Below are 22,759 nucleotides of genomic sequence, written 5' to 3' on the forward strand. Positions count from 1 at the left end.
ACAAGCAAGGAAAGTTGAGACGACAAAGGCCCCCAGTGGACTGGGACCCCACATGACCAAAGAGGTCACAAAGCCAAGCTCTGAAGACAGAACAAGACAAAAGGAAAAAAAACCTCACCCTATATGCACACTAACAGCTTTAGCTAGGCTTTGGGTCTCTCAGAGCCAGACTAATACATGGGGGGAGGTGCCACAGGGTTGAGGATCGTGTGTGCTTTACAGAGTACCGCGTCCTTGCATGGACATTTTCTTGTGGTTGGCAGGAGACCTGTTGTCATCTACCCACTTCTGTGACAATTTATCCTATCATGGGAGTCTTCTTGAGGTGGTGAGCACTCTAATGGCTCTGAACTACTTGACCCATGCCCTTCAATATTGTGGCTGTTTTGGCTTCCCAGATGTCCCTTAACAACAGCTTCCACCTTATGTGTATGGGGGACTGGAATTGGCAACCCCAAGATATGTCTCTTTGACGTGAGGATTATTTTGGGCTGATTGCTTGTAAAAACTGCAGTCAGGAAAGAAACTATGAAAACTAGAATTTACTTACCCTTTGTTAAGAGATATTTACATTTGTAAGAGAAATCTCCATCTGTGAAGGTGTCTTCCTTCAGAAGAAGAGGGGATGACCATATCTCTAGAAACTCTTATCAATGCAGAAGGTAAGGAATTAAATCTTCATAGTAACCTTACTCTTGCTTACTGTACTTTTCTGATAGTCTTTCATAACTGTTGCCCTCCACCCCCAACATCCTCCTTTGTCTTTAGGTGAAGATGATATTTAAGGTGGGGGCTTCAGCCATTTTGGTGAGTTGCTCAGTTTGCCTGAGCCTCTCCCATGTATACATGTTATAAAGCTTTGTTTTATTTTCTCCTGTTATTCTGACTCATGTGAATTTAATTCATTTTCTGGCCAGAAGGACCCAGAGCAGGTAGAGGAAATGTCTTCCTCCCCTACATGCGCATACTCCATAGGTGGCCCAACAGCAACGTTTACTGTGGGCCTGCCGAGACAACAGGCTTACGGAGATGCCTACCTCTTACTCTGCGGTCTTTCCCTTTTTATGACAAAGGATGCAAAAGACAGAGACAAGGAAAAATAGTGACCATCTCTGGGAGCAGAAGGATCGATAAACCAATGAGTATTCAGTAGTTCATACTACATACTCATAGCTAAAAGGCACCCAATTTGGCAAAATTCAGCCTAAGAGGCTACAGGTAGGGCTCAAATTAGCACTTCTGATTGTTTAAGAATTTAGACATGGCCAGTCAAAAGTATATTTATGCTGCAGCTAGAGTCAGATCGTGAAAATTTCAAGTGTCCCCCAAATCAAGACCCTTACCATGAAGGCCTAACCAAGTCTTCCTTCTAACGGCCAATATAATTTTCCCCTGAGGCAGTTTGGTAGGACCCTTAGCCACAAACAGGAGCGCAACCTGCATTTCTGTCTGACCATCTCAGACTGAAAAATGCAGTGCAACCACATTCTTTTTCCTGCCATAGTTTTGAGACTCCCCCAACCTGATGCTTATCAAGCCAAGCCCTCAGGACACCAAACAAGCTTGATAAGAGTCTGCAGTCCTTTGCAAACGTTGACAGCTTCTAGAAACTTTAGGTCAAATGGTGGCGACCTTGGGGCTGGCCTGGTGGTGCAGCCGTTAAGTGCACACGTTCCACTTCGGCAGCCAGGGCTTCACTGGTTCAGATCCCAGGTGCGGACATGGCACCGCTTGGCACACCATGCTGTGGTAGGTGTCCCACATATAAAGTAGAGGAAGATGGGCACGGATGTTAGCTCAGGGCCAGTCTTCCTCAGCGAAAAGAGGAGGATTGGCAGTAGTTAGCTCAGGGCTAATCTTCCCCCCCCCCCAAAAAAAAAAAAGTGGAGACCTTGAGTCTTTAAAGGTTTGTTTCTTGTTTTAAAGCTCAAAAGGAGCCCAAAGTGGCCACTGTAATTCTAAATTATCCCAGGTTATCTTGTCAGCTGTTTACACTTATCCCCATTTTAGGGGGTTTTGCCCAATGTAGTCGCAACACCACAGTAATTTCTAAAGAGAGTTTGTTACAGTTACTGAGAAACTCAGTCCCCAGAACAGCCAATTCAGTTCAGACAAACGTTAATACAGAATACAATTCTACATGTAATACAGACCATAATACTAGCCAGGGTCCCAGGAGTAGCTCAGAACCAGAGCCAAGAACTACTCAAAACCATATTTCCAAGGGTAAGTCAGAACCAGTGCCAGGACTTGCCCAGACCCAGAAGCAACTTCATGAGTGGAGGTTTTCTTTCCTATCTCTAAATACCTTGGATGGTTTAGGCCCAAGGTTGAGGTCTCAGCCCACAAGGATTCCCCAGAAGACAAGCCAAACTTATATTTCCAGGAAATCAAACCAGAGAGACAAGGTAAAGGATAGTCAGTTTCTTAGAGTTAATTACCCCGAGTCCAGAGACATCCTGATCCAGAAGCTGTTTCTTCTCCCAAACGGAAGAAAAAGAATGCCTTGGGGCCTGGAGTGCCACAGCAGGGAGACAGGGATCCAATCAGCGAAGCCTCTGGAGGAAACTGTTCAAGCCCCACTTAGGGTGGGTGAAAAGACCCCATACTCTGCCAGGGGATGCAGGGCCTCGGGCGGGTGGTCACAGGACCTTGGTCCCTTCGTGGTCACCAGTTTTCACCACACAAAATTGGGGTTCTCTGCTGATGTGCACAAGCAAGCCAATTAATGATGGCGTCCGACTCAAGGGGGAGAATCAGCTTTATTCTGTGAAAGCAACCTGCGGGGAGACAGGGGGCAGGTGCCCTGAGATCTGTCTCCCCAGTCCAGGATTTGGGGTGGAATTCAAGAGGTTAGGGAGATTATGCTGGCATACAGAAATGCTGGTGGGCCAGGTTCTGACTGGTGAGCTTCAAGCATTTATGGTAACATTTTGAACATTTATGACAGGGTGGGGAAGGAATCTTAACACCAGACCTTCCGGAAGGAGGGACCCTTCACATCTGACAAGAGTCCGACTTTCAAGTTCCAGTCACGTCCTGGTCCTTGGGTTCTGTGGGCATGGAGATATGTACTTCTGAGGTCATTTCAGGTCTTGATTTCTTCATTTACACATGCTCTGGCTGTGTGGCTTTCCAGTTTTTCTGAAAGGCAATCCTTAATCACTTTGTTGAACTGGTCCTGGAGGGCCTGTGGTTACATTTACATTAAATTTGGTTTTTGATCTCTGTTCTAAGTCAGACTTCCCTTCTTTCATTTTATTAAGAGATTCCCTAAGGCTAGCCATTATATTTTTTTAGATTTTCTTTTCAATTATTCTTCCCATAAATACCAATAAGGCAGCTGCTTGTGATAAGAGCTCTCCCGAATAGTTTTCAAATATAAAATTTACTGCAATTCAAAGATCCATCATCTGGCCCTTGACGAGGAGGATCTCCATTGGTGTATTTATTCCAATAGTGACTCAGTCCAGTGAGACTTTATAAAGAAAGATCTGGAGGTAACTTTCCAGGCTTAGAGTAAATCTTTACCATGCATTCAAGAAGTGCCCTTGGAGAGGGCACAGATGATGCATTCCCCGTGATCCAAAAAGTTGACTCCTCAAATCCTCAGGGGGAGTAAAGAGCTTCGTTGCACAGGTGGTAAGGATGGTGTAATGAAAATGGTGTCTCTGGTCTCTCAGGAGAGCATGGGAGCCTTTAGTCACAGACCCACTAATCTGTGACACCAGGCAGGAGCCACACGAATGGGACTTTTCCAGAACGAACAAACAAGGAAGGTTGAGATGACACAGGTTTTCATGGACTGGACCCTTTATGACAAACTCACCTGAGAGCCTGGCACAGCCAGACAGAGGATGCTTGGAACCTCAGTCTATTTGACTGGCCACCAAGGTTTACTCCAGCAAATGCACCTTCCAGATGCTGGAGATCAAGGAAAATATTATCACTGGTCAAAAAGCTAAGTTCTCGGAACATAGAATAAGATGGAAGGAAAAAGCTCATCTGCTTGTGGTTTTTTCCCTTACATACACAGTGACAGCTTTAGCTCTGCCTTGGGTCCCTTGGAGCCAAACTAATACGTAGGAGGGATGTGCCATGGGGTTTGGGATTGTGTGTGTTTTACAGAGCACCTCATTGCACAGGAATTTTCTTGAGGTTGGCGGGAGACCTGTTGTCATCTACCCAGTTCCATGACCAACTTTTCCTATCATGGGAGTCTTCTTGAGGCGGCGAGCACCCCAATGGCTCTGAACTGCTCGACCCATGCCCGCCAATATTGCAGCCTTTTGGCTTCCAAGATATCCCTCAGCAACAGCTGTTACCTCACGTTCATATGAACCCACAGCAAAGTTCGTCTCAACAGACGCTGCTCTGGTGAGATAGCAAACTCACCAGCCTGTGCCTGTGGGCTGGCCCAGACAACGGCCTTATAGGGCCTATGTCTGCATCAACTCTATGGTTTTTCTTTCTTTCTTATTTTTTTAAAGATTGGCCCTGAGCTGACATCTGTTGCCAATCTTGTTTTTTCTTCTTCTTCTCCCCAAAGCCCCCCAGTGAATAGTTGTACATTCTGCCTATAGGTCCTTCTGGCTGTGCTATGTGGGACGCTGCCACAGCCTGGCTTGTTGAACAGTCTGTGCCCAGGATCCGAACCAGTGAAACCCTGGTGCACCAAAGCAGAGCACATGAACTTACCCACTCAGTCACAGGGCCGGCCCCTGGTTTTTCCTTTTTATGACATACGACACAGATACAGGGACAAAAAAGAAAAAACAAGTCACTATCTCTGGAAGGAAAAGGATCAAAAAAAGCCAAGAGTACTCTACCAAATTTACTGGAGTCACTAAAAAGCACAAGAAAATAGTTCCCCAAGTATCTTCTCCTGCCATTCTAAATTTAGAAAGAGAGAAAAAAAATCTCACTATTTTCTTCCACTAGACCCCACAGATAGAGGTTCCGAGAGGCTGATGTGGTCAGAAATCTTACCTCTTGTCAGCCTTTGTCAGACAACCCGGAATCTCCGCATCTGCGATCGTGCCAGGGAGAAAGCACTTCTTCCAGCCAGAGAAGGCAGCTTGCCAGCCAGTGCGGAATCCTGATGCTACACCAAAAGTGTAGGGGAAGAGGCAGAATTCCCCTTTTTCCCTTCCTTTTCTTACGGCTGGTCAAAGAATTAAAACTGACATAAGGCAGGGCAGCAGGAGAAAATCACAGTTTAATATGTGTGCCTATTGACTTCATAAGCATGAGGAATTCCAAAGACAGTCAGGCAAAATGAGGCGCATTGTCCTTCTGGACTAAGGAGAAGGAGATAGAGGTCTGAGACTTCAAAGGGGAGAAAGCAATCTACAAGAAGGTGGGAAGAGTTAATATTTGGTAAAGAGGTGTTTGCATTGTCCCATCTACAGACAATGGGAACCGAATGAGGTCTTTGGATAAAATGGCCCTTGCTAGATGCCTTCCTGCCCACCACACCGAGAATTATCAATGGTTAGATCTCCTTCCTGGGACAGGCCTGTCTATCTTAAGTTCTTTTAGGCAGTTTATTGGAAGATGAAATGTTCTTCCAGAATCTTCTGAGCCTTGATTGTCTGCAGCTTGAAATAATCCACATACCAGAGTGGCACATCTTGGGGCAGTCTGCCCTGAACCCCATCAAAGGTTTATGGCAACCCTGGGTCAACCAAGTTTATTGGCACCTTTTTTCCAACACCATTGGCTTACTTCTTGTCTTTGTGTCACATTTTAATATTCACAGTTTCAAATGTTTTCATTATTATTAATTTGTTACAGTGATCTGCGACCAGTGACGTATTTCTTTTCTTTTTTTTTTTTCAGGAAGATTAGCTCTGAGCTAACTTTCACCACTAATCCTCCTCTTTTTGCTGAGGCAGATTGGCCCTGAGCTACCATCTGTGCCCATCTTCCTCTATTTCATATGTGGGACCCCTGCCACAGCATGGCTGCATAAGCACTATGTAGACCTGCACTGAGGATCCAAACCACGGAACCCCAGGCCACAAAAGCGGAGCACTTCAACTTACTTAACCACTGCGCCACCAGGCCGGCCCCTGTGATCAGCGGATCTTTGATGTTAGAATTGTAATTGTTTTGATTGTTTTGGTTGCCACAAACTGTCCTCCCATAAGAGGGCAAACTTAATTGATAAATGTTGTGTGTGTTCTGGCTGCTCCACTGACCAGCAGTTCCCCCATCTCTCTCCCTCTCCTCAGGCCTCCCTATTCCCTGAGACACAACAATACTGAAATTAGGCCAGTTAATAACCCTACAATCGCCTCTAAGTGTTCCAGTGAAAGGAAGAGTTGCGCGTCTCTCGCTTTAAATCAAAATCTGGAAATGATTAAGCTTAATGAGGATGGCAGGCCAAAAGCCAAGATAGGAAAAAGGCTAGGCCTCTTGCACCAAACAGTTAGCCAAGCTGTGACTGCAAAGAAAGAGTTCTTGAAGGAAATTGAAAGTGCTGCTCCAGTGAACACACAAATGATAAGGAAGCATGGCAGCCTTATTGCTGATATGGAGAAAGTTTTAGGGGTCTGGCTAGACGATCAAACCAGCCACAACATTCCCTTAAGCCAAAGCCTAGTCCAGAGCAAGGCCCTAACTCTTGAATTATAGGAAGGATGAGAGAGGTGAGGAGGCTGCAGAAGAAAAGAGTGAAGCCAGCAGAGGTTGGTTCATGAGGTGTAAGGAAAGAAGCTGTCTTCATAACATGAAAGTGCCAGGTGAAGCAGCAAGTGCTGATGGAGAAGCTGCAGCAAGTTCTCCAGAAGACCTAGCTAAGATCACTAGTGAAGGTGGCTCCTCTAAACAACAGATTTTCAATGTAGATGAAACAGCCTTTTATTGGAAGAAGGTGCCATCTAGGACTTTCCTAGCTAGAGAGGAGAAGTCAATGCCTGGCTTCAAAGGACAGACCAACTCTCTTGTTAGGGGCTAATGCAGCTGGCGACTTTATGTTGAAGCTTTTGCTCATATACCATTCCAAAATCCTAAGGCCCTTAAGAATTGTGCAAAACCTACTCTGTGCTCTATAAATGGAACAACAAAGCCTGGGTGACAGCGCATCTGTTTACAACGTGGCTTACTGAATATTTTAAGCCTACTGTGGAGACCTACTGCTCAGAAAAAAAGATTCCTTTCAAGATGCTACTGCTCATTGACAATGCACCTGGTCAGCCAAGATGTCTGATGGAGATGTTCAATGTCCATCAGATATTGTTTTCATGCCTGCTAACACAACATCCATCCTGCATGACCTGGGGAGTCATTTTGATTACGGACCATGGAGTAATTTCGAGTTTCAAGTCTTATTATTTAAGAAATAGTTGTCATAAGGATATAGTTCCCATAGAGAGTGGTTCCTCTGAGGATCTGGGCAAAGTAAACTGAAAATCTTCTGGAAAGAATTCACCATTTTAGATGCCATTAAGAACATTCGTGACTCATGGGAAGAAGTCAAAATATCAACATTAACAAGAGTTTGGAAGAAGTTGATTCTAACCCTCGTGGATGACACTGAGGGGTTCAAGACTTCAGTGGAGGACGTAACTTCTGATGTGGTGGACAGAGCAAGAGAGCTAGGATTAGCAGTGGAGCCTGAAGATGTGACTGAATGGCTGCACTCTCATGATAAAGCTTTAATGGATGAGGAGTTGCTTCTTATGGATGAGAAAAGAAAGTGGTTTCTTGAGAAGGAATCTACTCCTGGTGAAAATACTGTGAAGATAGTTGAAATGACAACAAAGGATTTAGAATATTACATAAACTTAGTTGATAAATCAGTGACAGGGTCTGAGAGGACTGACTCCAACTTTTTTTTTTTTGGAGGAAGATTAGCCCTGAGCTAAGTACTGCCAGTCCTCCTCTTTTTGCTGAGGAAGACTGGCCCTCAGCTAACATCCATGCCCATCTTCCTCTACTGTATACGTGGGAAGCCTACCACAGCATGGCTTTTGCCAAGCGGTGCCATGTCCACACCTGGGATCTGAACCGGCGAACCCCAGGCCGTCAAGAAGTGGAAAGTGTGCACTTAACCACTGTGCAACCGGGCCAGCCCCAACTGACTCCAAGTTTGGAAGAAGTTCTAGTGTGGGTAAAATGCTATCGAACAACATTTCACGTTACAGAGAAGTTTTTGTGAAAGGAAGAGTCAATCTATGCGGCAAACTTCAGTATTGTCTTATTTTGAGAAATTGCCACAGACATCTCAACCTTCAGCAACCACCACCCTGGTCAGTCAGCAGCTGCCAACATGAAGGAAGACCCTCCACCAGCAAAAACATTACAACTCACTGAAGGTTCAGATGATAGGTAGCAATTTTTAGCAATAAAGTATTTTTAAATTAATATGTGTACATTCTTTTTGTAGACATAGTGCTTTGAACATTTAATAGACTACAGTATAGTGTAAACATACCTTTTATACGCACTGGGAAACAAAAAAATTCATACGATTCACTTTATTGTGACATTCATTTTACTGCGTCTCTGGAACTGAATCTGCAATAACTCCAAGGTATGCCCGTATAGTTTCAGCTCTTAGATCTAGGTATTTCATCCATTTTGAGTAATTTTTGTATATGGTGTGAGGTAGGAGTCTGACTTCATTCATCTGCATGTGGATATCCTGTTGTTGTAGCTCAGTGTGTTGAAAAGACATTGAGTTTTTTTTGGCACTCTGGTCAAAAATCAATTGGCCATCAAGAGAATGAAAAGACAAGGCATATACTAGGAGAAAATATTCATAAAAGACGTATCTGATACACGATTGTTATCCAAAATATACAAAGAACTCTTAAAAATCAACAATAAGAAAACCAACAACCCAATTAAAATGAGCAAAGTTCTGACCAGAAATGTCACCAAAGAAGATATGCAGTTGGCACACAAGCATATGAAAAGATGCTCCATATCCTATGTCATTATGGAATTGCCAATTAAAACAGCACTGAGACACCACTCCACACCTGTTAGAATGGCAAAAATTCAATATACTGACAACACCATATATTGCTGAGGATGCAGAGCAACAGGAGTGCTCAATCATTGCTGACGGCAATGCAACATGGTACAGTCATTTTGGAAGACAGTTTGGCAGTTTCTTATGAAATGAAACATACTTTTACCATGTGATTCAGCAGCCCCACTCCTTGGTCCTTACCCAAATGAGTTGAAAACTTATGTCCATGCACAAATATGCACTAGATGTTGACATCAGCTGTATTCATGATTGCCAAAACTTGGAAGCGACCAAGATGCTCTTCAGTAGGTAAATGAAGAAATAAGCTGTGATCCATCCAGACAAGAAATCTTGCTCAGCGCTGAAAAGGAAAGTGCTATGAAGCCATGAGAAGACATAAGACAACCTAACTGCACATTTCTCAGTGAAAAAGGCCAATCTGAAAAGGCTATATACTGTCTGATTCGATTCCAACTATATGACATTCTGGAAAGGCAAAACTGTGGAGATGGAATAAGATCAGAGGTTCCCGGGAGTTAGTGGGGAGGGAGGGATGAGTAGGTGAAGCACAGAGGATTTTTAGGGCTTACTGTAATAGTGTACAAATGTCACTATACATTTGTCAAAACCCATGGAACGTACAACACCAAGAGTGAGCCCTAATGGAAACTATGAGCTTTAGGTGATAACGATGTGTCAATGTAGGTTCATCAATCACAACAAATGTACCAATCTGCTGGAGGATGTTGAAAGTGGGGGAGGCTGCACAGGTGTAGGGGCTGGGGGTATATGAGAATTTCACCTTAAGCTCAATTTTCTTGTGGACCTAAAACTGCTCTAAAATATAAAGTCCATTTTTAACAAATTAATTGGCCATAAATTTAAATTGGCTATAAATTTTTAAAAATTAATTGCTCATACTTTGGACTCTCAGTTCTATTCCATTGATCTCTATGTCTATCCTTTTGTCAGTAACACACTGTCTTGATCCTGTAGCTTTATAGTCTGTTTAGAAATCAGAAGTATAAGTCCTCCAACTTTGTTCTTTGTCAAAATTGTTTGGGCTGTCCTGGGTCCCTTGCGTCTCCACATGAATTTTAGGATGAGCTTGATAATTTCTGCAAAATAGCACTTGGGATTGTGACAGGGATTGCACTGAATCTGCAGACTGATTGGGGAGGATTGCCATCTTGACAATGTTGAGTTCTCCAGTCCGGGAATGTGGGATGTCTTTCCACTCGTTTAGGTCTTCTTTAATTTTTTTCAATGATGTTTAGTAGTTTTCAGTGCACGACTCTTGCATTTCTTTTGTTAAATTTATTCTACGGTATGCTTATACACAAATTTATTCTTTTTGATGCTATGGAAGCAGAATCATTTTCTTAATTTCATTTCTGGATAGTTCATTGCTAGTGTATAGAAATACTATTGATTTTTGTATATTGATCTTGTATCCTGCACCTTCACTGAGCTTGCTCATTAGTTCTAACATTTTCTGTCTGGATTCATTAGCATTTTCTCTCCATAAGATCGTGTCATCTGTGCTAGAGGTCGTCGTACTTCTTCCTTTCCAGTCTGGATTCCTTTGATTTCATGCTCTCACCTAATTGCCATGGCCAGAGCCTCCCGTAAAATGTCAAGGACAAGTGGTGAGAGGACATCCCGAGGTTGTTCCCGATCAGAGGGAAAGTTTTCAGCCTCTCACCACTGAGCACAGCAGCCGAGGGTTTTCGTGGATGATCTTCATCAGTTTGAGGGCAGTCCTTTCTACTCAGATTTGCAGACCATTTTCCTCTGTGTCTGTTGAGATGATCAGGTGGTTTCATCCTTCTTCTATTAGTATGGCATACTACCTTGATTGATTTTCAGATGCTAAATCAACCTTGCATTCCTGGGGTAAATCCTGCTTCATCCTTTTTGTATGTTGCTGGATTTGATTTGCTGGTATTCAGTTGAGCAATTCTGCATTTATATTCATAAAAGATGGTGGGCTGTAGATTTCTTTCCTTGTGATGTCTTTGTCGGGTTTGGTGTCAGGGTGATCTTGGCTTTGTAGAATGAGGTGGGAAGTGTTCTTTCTTCTTCTTCTTATATTTTGTGATGCTTTATCTTCACCACATCTTAGTGGTGTCACTCTGTGTAACTGCCTTGCTCAGTGGGTCCCAGCCATTGGCCCAGTCATATCCCTGGAAGTTTACAGTTTACTGCGTCAACCATGCTTGGCCATAAATATCCATTGGATGTTGGTTCCTATGAAAGGGGGTGTGGTGAGAGCCCCTCTCTGGGTAGATAAAATCAGTGAGTGCTCCGAAAGCCTGCATACCAGCTCTCAGGTGGTCACTGGCAAGTCCTTGAGGGAGCTCCTGTTACAAAATTACCCAAGCCTCTTGGTGTTAAATGCATTTTTCTGGATTTTTGTGAAGGCGTTTCAGAGCAAGGAACATCTGCTCAGTTGTGTTTAGGTCAAACAGAATGAGATACAGGAGCTGTCGTCCCTGCAGGCAGTGGGAGACCATCTGAGAAGTTCCTCGAGACGATGTCAGCCAAATATCAGAAGGGGGCAAGGGGGCGGGCTCTGGCAGAGCGTTCTAAGTGGCACCATCTTGTCTGGGATCACATCATCCTGTCACCAGCCCACTGAGCCAGACAGCCTGCAGGTGCCCCTGAAGTCCTATTCCACAAACCACATAGAAACCTGACAACATGGAGAGAGTTCTTGGGGAAGAGGATATCTCTCTTGGTTTTTCTTTAATTGGCAGAATAGTCACCATTTTGCTGTAAACAAGTTAACAGCCTGTCACATCAACCTTTCCTCTTTCAAAGAAGTCGGAAGAGCAAAAGGAGAAAGACCCCTCAGCTCCAGGAATAAATAAGCCTGAAGCGGGGCGGTGAGTTGTGATTGTCACGTGATAAGACCTGTGATGTAGTTTGGCTTGGAGATGCTCAGTCCACGATACTTCTCACAGATATCCACAAGTGGGGAGCTGCCATTAGGGTCCCTCAGGCTTGACAGGTGCTCCTGTCTAGAAAGGGCTGTCATTGGTGTCTGAGGGGCCCTAGGGACGCCCCAAGCTGGAGGTCATCCCCAGGAGTCTGCTTGCCTCCTTTCAGGACATCGTGTGCAGCTACGAGCTCAGAACAGCCAGCGTGAGTCCTGCCGATTCACAGAACAGTCCCCAAAGCTGCGCACTCCCTCGTCAGCGGATGAGGGTGGCTTACTGCCATCCCGTTGTGCCCAGAGGTCAGGCGCTGCCCAGGGCCTCTCAGCCAGGTTCATACCCTCGTCTTACCAGCGTCTTGCCTGACGCCGACAGCCCCACAGCTCCCAGTGTGGAGGGGCCTGCATGGCGCCCAGCTGGTGGAGTACCTGTGTTGGGATGAGGGATCAAGGAGGGTGTCTGCAGCAGTGGAAAGCGGGTGGGGTCCAGACCCCCCCCCACTCCCTGACTTGGACCTTCACCTCCACAGGCCTCCTAAAACCACCCCAGTGACCTAGGCTAGTCAGTTACCTGGTGGCTTGCGTGTCCTCATCTGTGAACCAGGCACGGTAGTTAGGCTTCCCTAGAACCTGGGGAACTCTGGTCTTGACCGTGTGAAGTATTGGTAGGGTGGGCTGAATGCCTGTGTCACCATGACGTAAGGCTCAGTGCTGGATCTTACGCCCAGGAGTGGGGGCCAGCCCTGCACACAGAGCAGCAGAGGCAGTGACAGCAGGTGAGTCACAGCAAGTTCTGTGTGGTGGCACTCAGTCTGAGAGGAGATGAAGGCTCTAGAATGAGGGGACAGGGACTCATTGAAAGTGGCTCCCACAGAAGTGTGGCGGTGGTATGTCAGGGTGAGAACGCAGAGTGCAGGGTCTTGGTCTTGGCTCCATGGCTCAGGACGCCCCCTGCTCCAGGCAGTGGGGGCTTGTTACCGGCACATTGGGTTCTTATTATCTCCCAGAATAGAAATCAAGAGAGGCAACAAACGGGAGTAGAAAAGTAAAAGTTTATCAGCCTGGGCACAGGAGAGGCACAAGGGGGCTGGCGCAGAAAGAAAAGGGGCAGGTGACCCAGTCAGTAGGGAGCGTGACTGTGGGGCTTTATTAGGCAAGCCTGGGAGGATGGCCTTGTCATGGCGTGGAGAGGCGGGGCTGTGCTTGCACCTGTGCTGTTGTTCAGCATGCCACCACATGCGATGCACGTATCATTAGCATTCTAGCTCTCCACCCCTGGGTGTGATGTTTACCGTGCTAATGCGGCTAGGGTCACCCTCAGGCAACTCCTGGGTACTAGGGCACGTGCGTGAACCCAGGAACGTCCAGAGGCTGTGGAATGTGGATCTTTGTGTGCTCTATCTGATTCTCCCGGCTTGCCGATTGGTTAGGCCAAATCTTGTTATGCCAGGGACCTTGCACATGGCCCTGTTTCCTTGGGCTGGTTCTTGTCTCAGCTGATACACAAGCCTGGTGGGGCAGGGGATGAGGGGATGAAAGCAGCTGTCTGAGGCCATGTGGCTGCCTGGGCGACACCCAGGGCCACAGAGTCGCTTGTGTTCTGGGTCCTGGAGCCCTGGCCCAGCTCCCTGGAAGCCTCGGGTTTCCACCCTGCCCTGGGATCCCAGACCACTAGAGCGGTTCCCAGCCAGGCTCCCTGGGGCAGTCTCCTCCCCACCCTCAGGGCCCCTCCCAAACATGCCCAGGTCCCCCTCCACCAGGCTCCCCCCCTTGCCCCAGAGGCAGGCCAAAGCAATCTCCATGCCTCCCTGTGACCCTGACCCTGCTTCATCCGTCCCTCCAGGCAGCCAGTGGTTCGAGGCTTCGGTCCCCAGGGCAGTGTCAGAGCAAGGACTGAAGGCTGGTCAGGACCTATCGGGGCAGCCTGTCATTCCTCTCTCGCCCTCGTAGGTGCCGGCAGCCGGCTTGTTGCTCTTCTCAGGCGCTTACCATGGCCTGGGGACTGCCCAGCACTGCCAGCCTGGCGCGCTTCTGCCAGAAGCTGAACCGGCTGAAGCCACTGGAGAAGTCAACCATGGAGACGTCACTTCAGCGCTGCCTGAGCACGCTGGACCTGACCCTGCTGGGTGTCGGTGCTACAGTGGGCTCGGGCCTCTACGTGCTCACGGGCACCGTGGCCAAGGAGATGGCCGGCCCTGCGGTGCTCGTGTCCTTCAGCATGGCTGCTGTGGCCTCCCTGCTGGCAGCCCTATGCTACGTGGAGTTCGGGGCCCGTGTGCCCCGCACAGGCTCTGCCTACGTGTTCACCTACGTGTCCATGGGCGAGCTGTGGGCCTTCCTCATTGGCTGGAACGTGCTCCTCGAGTACCTCCTTGGTGGTGCCTCTGTGGCCCGTGCCTCAAGCAGCTACCTGGACGCCATCTTCAGCCACCGCATCCGTAACTTCACCATGGCCCACGTGGGCATCTGGCAGGTGCCTTTCCTGGCCCAGTTCCCCGATGTCTTGGCTGCTGGTATCGCACTTTTGGCCTCCACATTTGTCTCCTGTGGAGCCCGTGTCTCTTCGTGGCTCAACCATGTGCTGCTTGCTATCAATATGCTCGTCATCCTCTTCATCATCATCCTGGGGTTTGTCCTGGCCCACCCGCACAACTGGAGTGCTGACGAGGGTGGCTTTGCGCCCTTCGGCTTCTCCGGCATCATGGCCGGTGCCGCCACCTGCTTCTTTGCCTTCCTGGGCTTTGGTGTCATTGCTGCCTCCAGCGAAGAGGCCCAGAACCCGAAGCGGGCTGTGCCTATGGCCATCATCATCACGCTCAGCCTGGTGGCTGTTGCCTACATCCTCGTCTCCACTGTGCTCACCCTCATTGTGCCCTGGCACAGCCTGGACCCTGACTCGGCACCCGCTGATGCCTTCTACCAGCGGGGCTACAGCTGGGCGGGCTTCATTGTGACAGCTGGCGCTATCTCTGGTAAGGGGCCTTTCTGGGCAAGGAGGGAGGGGACAGGGTGGTGGGTCCCTGCCCTATGCCACCCAGGGAACACAGCTCTATCTGGGCCTGTGTTCCCAGTTGCATCCTGGGCCCAGGACGGTGCTAATGATTAGACTCTCCACCCAGGCTCGTTGGGAGGGACCTACTCACTGCCCCTGCCAATCGTACACAAAATGTCAGTTCTGGGCATGTGCTGCCAGGTCCTTTCCTGGTGGAGGGACTCAGCCCACATCAGAGTCTCCAGTGGGTCTGTCACCTAAACTGGGCTGTCCCATTCCTGGGTGGTGAGGGGGAGCAGTTCAGCATCCCACATACACTCAGGCTCACTCTGAGAGCCCAGGTAGACTCATGTCCATATTCCCAAGGGGCCACCCATGCCCTGAATCCCAGCAGAGGCCCCTGGTGGGATTGTTCACTGTGCCAACCAGTCTCTCACCCTCTGCCACAGCCATGAACACCGTCCTGCTCAGTGACATCTTTACCCTGCCACGCATCGTATACGCCATGGCCACCGACGGGCTCTTCTTCCAGGTGTTTGCCCACGTGCACCCCCGGACGCAGGTCCCCGTAGTGGGCATCCTGGTATTTGGGGTCCTCATGGCTTTCCTGGCGCTGCTGCTGGACCTCCAGACACTGGTTCAGTTCCGGTCCATCAGCATACTACTGACCTTTACTTTCGTGGCCACCAGCATTATCGTGCTACGCTTCCACAAGTCCCCTCCAGCCAGTTCCCTGGGCCCAGCCAGCCCTGTGGGCACAGAGCAGGCCTCAGCTGCTGAGCCTGGGCAGCTGCGACCAGCCCTGAGGCCATACCTTGGCTTCCTGGGTGGGTGCAGACCTGGAGCTGCCGTGGCCTGGGCACTTGGTGTCCTGGTGTCCTCGGCCATCACTCTGGACTGCGTGCTGGTCTTTGGGGGCTCGGCCCTGCACCTCCCGCCCTGGGGCTACACCCTGACACTCCTGCTCAGCTCCATCATGTTTCTGCTCAGTCTCCTTGTCCTGGGCGCCCACCAGCAACAGCGCCGGCAGGACACCTTTCAGGTACTTCCTCCAGCCAGCACCCCTCACTCTCAGCCCAGCCAGCTTCCTTCGCCCCTTCCTCCTCTGCCGTGGCAGGATGCACCAGGGCTCACGGGGCAGGGGAGGCCAGTACCCCATCCCCGTCTTTCTGCATGGCAAGTGGGCCCTTGATTCCAGAATCCCCAGAGACAGAGAAAGGCTCTGTGGACTCCCGAGAAATCAGGCCCCAGGCCAGCAGCCCTTCCCTGCAGCCCAGCAGCCCTGCCCTTGCCCCTCAGGTTCCCATGGTGCCCCTGACTCCAGCCCTGAGCATCCTCCTGAACATCTTCCTCATGCTGCAGCTGAGCTACCTGACCTGGCTGCGCTTGTGCATCTGTCTGCTGATCGGTGAGTAGGCGCCAGGCTGGGACCCTGGGTGAGTGGCAAGAGGAAGGAAAGCAGGGAAGCTGGGCTGGGACCTGCCCCTCAGGCTTTTGCCATCCTTACAGGACTCGTGGTGTATTTTGGCTATGGCATCTGGCACAGCAAGGAGAACCAGCAGGAGCTGCCGGGGTTGACTGCCACATGTGGCAGCCTGGAAAAGACGGCACAGGCCCTGCAGCGCCCCAGCCAGGCACTGGCCCAGGAGCCCGGTCGCACGGAGCAGCCCACCAGTTCATGAGGACCGCTGGGGGCCTGCCTGCCCTCCTGCAACTCCTCATGGGGACAGAGAGGCTGGCAGCTCCTTTTATCCAGGACAGCTTGGGTTTGTAGGCCTGTCTATGCCAAGGAGTCCTCAGGACCTTAGGACCTTAGCACAGGTGCGTAGCTTTGAGTCCTTATGAGTGGGTCGTGGCCAGAGCTGGTGTGGTGGACTCTGCCCAGCACCTTCCAGTTTATGACCAACTCCAGCTACCTCGGCAGGTGAGCAGGGCAGGCAGGGAAGAGGCCCGCAGCCCCAGGGATCCACAATAATAACTGCTCAGTCACCCCCGTGGCCTGCCATCATGTCCACTGTGGTGTTCTTTGTGGCACTGAGTCCTCACCTGCCCCCAGGAACCAGACGATTGTCCCTAATCCACAGCAAAGATGCTGAGGTTCTATAATGGGGAGGCACCAGCCCTGAGACAGCCCTGAGTCAGGGAAATGGCCTGGCCTGGGTCCCGGGGTCCTTCCCTCAAGCCAGTGCCCTCTGGCCAGCTCAGAGGGGACCTGCACACACTCCTACACATACCAGGCACAGAGGGGTCCCTGACAGGGTGGGCCCAAGCTCCCTCCCAGGCGTCCAACATGCCCCCTCGGGGTCGGATCCAGAGAGCAGAACCCAGACCCCAAGAAGGCCGCCTAAAAAGGGGAGTGGAGTTCCTGGGGTCCCTGAGTTTCCCAGGGCTCCTAGACAGCAGGGCATGTGCCTGAGGCCCCGGGATGTAGAGGCCCACAGGTACATGCATCACGCATCTCTCAGGCACAGGCCCACACGACTCCCTCAGGGCGCACAGCCACGTGCAGACTGAGGCAACAGCTGTTTATAAGCTCAGGGCCCACAGCTCCAGCTGCCTCTCTCCCTGCCACCCCGTCAGGGCTTTGGAATGAAGGCACAGGATGGGACACACGTGTGCAGGTGGTGCACGAGTGCCTTGGCCCCACCTCATGGCTGTGGGACCTTGTCCTTGGGGTCCCCAGGCCAAGCCTGCACCCCCACTGGGCTCTTGAAGGCCATGTTACATCTACCATAGACACCTCCGACTCCCAGTTCCCACCTATGAGGACCACACAGGAAGCTGCTGGCTCTGGCAGCTTTACTCCTTGACTCTCTGCGGCCTTGACATCAGCCTTCTCTGGGCCCCAAGGACAGCCAGGTACATGTGACCCCGCTCCAATAACCAGGCCTCAGAGCCATGAACTCTCACCCCAGCCTATCTGACCCTGCCTCCCATGGACACTGCTCTGGGGATTGAGAGGCAGCAGGGACCCCAAGGCTTGGCTGGGGCTCCAGGTTCCAGATGATTCCAGATGCTCCCCAGCCTGAGCCCCAGCCCTGGGCCTCCCCAACCTGGCCCATGTCACTCCACCAGCAAGCTGCCAGCATGACCTGGTCACCAGGGACCCCTGAGAAGGCAGCCCCTTGTCTCCCTGGGGTGGGCACTCCCAAATCTCTGCCCCTCTCTGGGACCAAGAGAGGGCTGGACTCCTGCAGCCCCCGTCCCTCCCCTCCTGACTACGGGCCCGGGGACATGGGGAAATTCTCCAGCATGCCGGACTCAGGACCCCAGGAGGATGCCAGAGCCAGAACCAGGCCAGCCTGCTAGGGCTTCCATGTGCTCTGTTAAGGACATTCTCTGCAGCCCCTGGGCTGCACCTGGGGTCTTGGTCAGAGCATGGTCCTCGTGTAGTTGCCTCAGGCTGGGCTGGGCAGCTGGCCAGACACGTTCTCAAGGTGTGACCTTGGGTAGCAGTGACATATGTGTCCAGATATCCAGTAGAAATTGGCTTTTCTACCCACATACAACAGCAGCAGGTCACAGAAGAAAGTGATGTGTGAGAGGCAGGGCAGCCCCATGTCCTGGTCCCCAATCTGGCATCCTGCCGCCTCCCCAGCCCCCACCCCAAGACTCAATGTCAGAAAGGGAACGTGGGTCTGCACTCAGTGGGGCACATGCTCCCTGGCAGCCAGAGGGAGCCACGTTGGCTGACTCACCACACCCAGCCAAGCCGCTCCAGGGCCCAGAGTGATGGTTGTGGGGACCCGAACTTCCCTGCCTGAGACAGACCTGGGCTGAGCCTCTCTGGCTGTGGCTGTCGGCCTCTCCCACACCTCACCCTTGCCTGCCTCCACGCACCCTGGCCTGGCCCCTACCTGCTCAGTGACCAGGATGTCGAAGGGGATCCCACAGAGCTGGAGCAGGCTCCAGGCCTCCACGACTGAGGCCTCCCCCAGTGAGTGACTGTCCTGGGGGCAGGAGAGTCTAGTGGTCTGTTCTGCCCACTCCTGGGCTGGCCCGGCCCTCACAGGCCTCATCTTACTCATCCACTGACTCCATCCACCCTCAGCCTGAGACTTGGGTCTCAGCCCTGTGTCATTGCTGAAGACACAGGGGACAAGCAAGCTGGGACTTCCCTCTCAGAAGCTCCCTGCCTGCCAAGGGGACAGGGACAGAAGGGTCCCTAAAGAGACACCGGTAGTGGGGATGGGGGAGTGGGGGCAGGCCTGGGCTGTGGGGTCCAGAGAGGGGACTCGCTCCCCCCGGAAACCAGGGGCTTCCTGCCAGGAGACTGTCAGGCTGGTTTTCCAGGGGTCAGGAAGGAGTTCGAGGCAGAGACGTAGGGCGGGGAGAGCACAGAGGGGAGGGGGCAGGGCGTGGGCAGGTCCAGCCCCACATGGTTGTGAAGGGCTGGGAAGGTCAGTGAAGCCAGGCCAGGCCAAGCTCAGCGAGCAGTGTCAAGGGGTGTCACCTCCAGGCCCGGTGGCTGTGTGCACGTATATGTGAGAGTGACGAGGTGACATGCGGTGGCAGAAGGATGGGGGACGTCTGCTTAGGAGACTCAAACATGACATTACCTGCAAGGCAAGATCCTGGAGTGCATCCTGGGTCTGAAAATAGAAAGATCTAGGACGATTACTGGCACAGCTGGGGAAATTTAAATGTTCGATTTATCTGCCAACGTTAGACTTCTTGAGTGTCACAAGAGGACAGTGGTCACCAGGGGACAGTCCTCATTTTCAGGACAGCGTTGAGAGGGGTCAGTGTCTGAATATCTGCCACTTACTTTCCAATGATTTCATGTGACATCTATCTAAATATATCTGGGTCACTCCAGGGAGGGAGAGAGAAAGCAAATGGGGCAAAATGTTGGGGGAAAAACAAAAACAGCCCTGGTGAACCCAGATGAAGGCTATATGGGTTTTCACGGTACTAATCTTTGAAGTTTTCTATAGATTTTGTAGTTTTTTAGATAAAACCTTAAGGGAAAAGTAAAAAGGAAAGCCCCCTGTGGCGTGGAGGGAGATGCTGGAGGAGGGTGGAGTGCAGGAGGGGCTGGGGTAGGGGTCCCAGCTACAGCAGGGGTGTGGGGACAGGTGGGGTGGAGGCCAAAGGGCTCAGCAGGGAGGCTGGACGTAGCCTGTGCTGGGGACCTGGAGCTGAGAGCACCCCTCCTGCCCTGGGGCCCCTCACACACACAGCAGACCGTCCAGAGGGACGGGCCAGGGTGTGGTCTGTCCTGGACGCCACGGGAGGACAGGTGGGGGAGGACTTGGCTGAGGAGCAGCAGGCGGGCAGTGGGGCTGCACCTGAAGTTGTAGCTCCTCTCCTGCAGCTGGAAGGAGTCGGGGGACCAGCAGTCAGAGCCCCTGGTGTCCAGGTCACAGTCCCAGTGGCCGGGGATGCCCACAGCACCGCCCTACACACAGCGCGTCACTGTTCCACCAGCATGCGGGCCCGGGGCCCTCTCTCTCCCCAAGCCCTCCTAAAACTCTGCCTCCCAGAGACCCAGCAGCAATGCCAGGTCCTCAAGACCCCTCCAGCTGCGGCCATAAGGTCCCTGATGTGGAGCACAGGGCAGGAAGGGCTGAAGCGTGGGTCATAACGGCAGCACTTGAAATAGGTGGTGTCCAGGTCTCCAAGACATTGGACCTGAGATAGGTGGGCCAGAGGTCAGGCCCAGCAGGGAACAAGGAGGGTCTGGGGCCAGTCAGGACCAGCCATGCTTACTTGGAGAGGTTGAACTTGCTGAAGGTGACCGTGTTTTTGAGGAACAGCATGAAGTTGTCAGCCTGAACCAGTGGGGGCTTCCTGCAGGTGGGGGTAGGTAGGGGGCAGGCTCTGCTGGTCCTGGGACCCTTCCCTGGGTGTCAGGGAAACTTACACTGGCACGGTGTCACTCTCCACAGGGCACCAGCCTTGGATCTCACAGGTCCTGTGGGTCCCATTGAACACCACACACTGGCCCATTTTTATGCCTTGAAAACACAAGACAAACTCCAGGCCCTCCAATCTCCACAGGGCCTGGGAAGGGAGTGGCAGGGGGCTGTCGGCAGAAAGAAGAGATGCAGAGGCACCATCAGGCCTGCACGCTGGAGCCACCCGAGGTCCCAGCACGGTCCCCTGAACCCCCATCCCAGTGGAGGTGCCGGAAGACAGGGCCCTCAGTTACTGTGGCTGTGCGTCCCCATCTCCCCTTCAGGACAGTCCTCGTCAGCCCAGCAGGTCCCCAGTGGATGGAGGGTGCTGAGGTGGTGAGAGAGCAGAGCTGTCCAGGCCCAGGAGGTGTCTCCCCTTCGTGACCCAGCCCTGCAATCTGCAATCCCCTGCTTAGCCCCCAGGGTTCCCTGAGTTTGGGGCACATGGGAAACCTGGAGGGTGCAAATAAAAGGAGGTGGTCAGAGAAGGGAGGACAAGCAGCCCCTGGCCAGATAGGGGTGCAGTGCTGTACCCCAAGGCAGAGTGAGACTCCTTCCCTCCTTATAGTTCTGTCCCCAGCGGGGGTAGAAGTGATTCCTGGAGGCCCATCTCCTCTAGTCCAACTCAGATGACAGGGAAGGTGGCGGGACTCTGGGAGGGTGCATTCACGTCAGGGTGGAGGTGCTGGGAGTGGTAAAGGGCAGGACCATCCTTAGAGGGCCTGTAGGGAAGTGGCACCCCACACACTGGCCAAGGGAACACAGCCCCACAGGCTATTCCCCGCCAAGTTTGTTCTGCTGTAAAATAGGGACGCTAGTGCCTACCCATGGTCACAGAGTTCTTGGCATCAGCCAGGAGGGGATGGAGGCGAGCTTTCTGGGAGTCCCAGACCCCGGAGAGGAAGCCCCTCAAGCATCAGGCACTCACACAGACATGGTTCTGCCAGGTGGAGGGTGGACACCGCTATCCAGGGCCCCTGGCTCAGGGGCAGTGGGAGAAATGCAGTACCAGGGTGGCAGGAAGGGCTGGGGACTCTAAGCCAAATGAGACAGTGGGACTTTGTGGGGGTTGAGACTGTGAGAAGTGGACAGAGGACAGCATGGGGCCTCCTGCTCTGCCCCACTGTCCCTACCTATGTCCTGAGTCTGCTCCTCCTCTCCACCCTGCTAGACCACCACCTTCTCTGAGCAGACTCCACGGTGACCACCACGGGTCCCACCTCTGCCCTCGTCCACACCTTCCCGCAGCCCGCGTGGTCCATCCCAATGCACAGACGATTGAGCGCCCTCCCCGGAGCCCATCTGTGGCTCCGCTGCTGCTGGATCCACTTCAGCTCCTCAGAGGGGCTCACGGGGCCTCTGTGACCTTCGGCTACCCCTTCCCTGGCCCAGTCCCAATCTAGGGACAACCCCACTCAGTGCCGGGAGCCCTGGAGGGGCCTCATCTCGCACTGCTCACGGCCTTTGCCCACGCAGCCCCCTCTGCCTGCACATCCTCAACATCCCACTCCAGCCTCACACCCTGCGGGAAAGCCTTCCTGAGGCCCCGGGTTGGCTGACAAGCCTCCCTGGGTCTCCCAGCTGCAGCTTCTGTCCCCATCGCAGGCCCCCCACCTGGCTGGGCTATCTGTTCAGGAGCTCCCTGAGGTGGGGAGGGTGGAGTTTTGCAAGCCTGGCCTGGGGGGAGGCTCGACAGGTGTTTGCTGGAGGCTGTGACACCACAAGGACACAGTGCATGTGCTGGGAGGGACCAGATGACCAGGACCCCTGAGAGGAGCTGGCAGGAACTCTGCTATTTAGGAACTCAGGAAGCCTGCTTGTCAGAGCTGATGAACTACTTCACAGCCCCAGGAGTTTCGAGGGAAGGGTGAGAAGGCAGGGCATGAGCAAAGAGGAATCACAGATTCCAGAAAACATAGAACCGTGGTCCCAGCACAATTTCAGGA

At 51.8% G+C, this 22,759-nt stretch overlaps 2 protein-coding genes and 1 pseudogene across 2 annotated transcripts in view; 2 read left to right on the forward strand and 1 right to left on the reverse strand.

The window, feature by feature from the left end:
* LOC106841685 (mitotic-spindle organizing protein 2B-like) overlaps positions 1–22,759 on the forward strand; it is a 95,170-nt gene that overhangs the window by 71,063 nt on the left and 1,348 nt on the right. The window lies entirely within an intron of this gene.
* Positions 13,912–16,595, forward strand: LOC106841698 (cationic amino acid transporter 4-like). Its single transcript, XM_014857850.3, has 4 exons — positions 13,912–14,893; positions 15,363–15,955; positions 16,213–16,321; positions 16,423–16,595. Exons 1-4 carry the CDS (start codon positions 13,912–13,914, stop codon positions 16,593–16,595), a joined length of 1,857 nt encoding a protein of 618 aa, XP_014713336.1.
* LOC123288237 (P2X purinoceptor 6-like) lies at positions 18,312–21,642 on the reverse strand (annotated as a pseudogene).

This window comes from Equus asinus, chromosome 8 (genome assembly GCF_041296235.1).
Source record: "Equus asinus isolate D_3611 breed Donkey chromosome 8, EquAss-T2T_v2, whole genome shotgun sequence".
Lineage (NCBI taxonomy): Eukaryota > Metazoa > Chordata > Mammalia > Perissodactyla > Equidae > Equus > Equus asinus.

Excerpts from the sequence above, each read along its gene's own strand:
- LOC106841698 (XM_014857850.3), top strand. The coding sequence starts at position 13,912 with ATGGCCTGGGGACTGCCCAGCACTGCCAGCCTGGCGCGCTTCTGCCAG. Across the intron at positions 15,956-16,212 it reads GCCGGCAGGACACCTTTCAG|GTTCCCATGGTGCCCCTGAC; the intron begins GTACTTCCTCCA and ends CTTGCCCCTCAG. Across the intron at positions 16,322-16,422 it reads GTGCATCTGTCTGCTGATCG|GACTCGTGGTGTATTTTGGC; the intron begins GTGAGTAGGCGC and ends CCATCCTTACAG.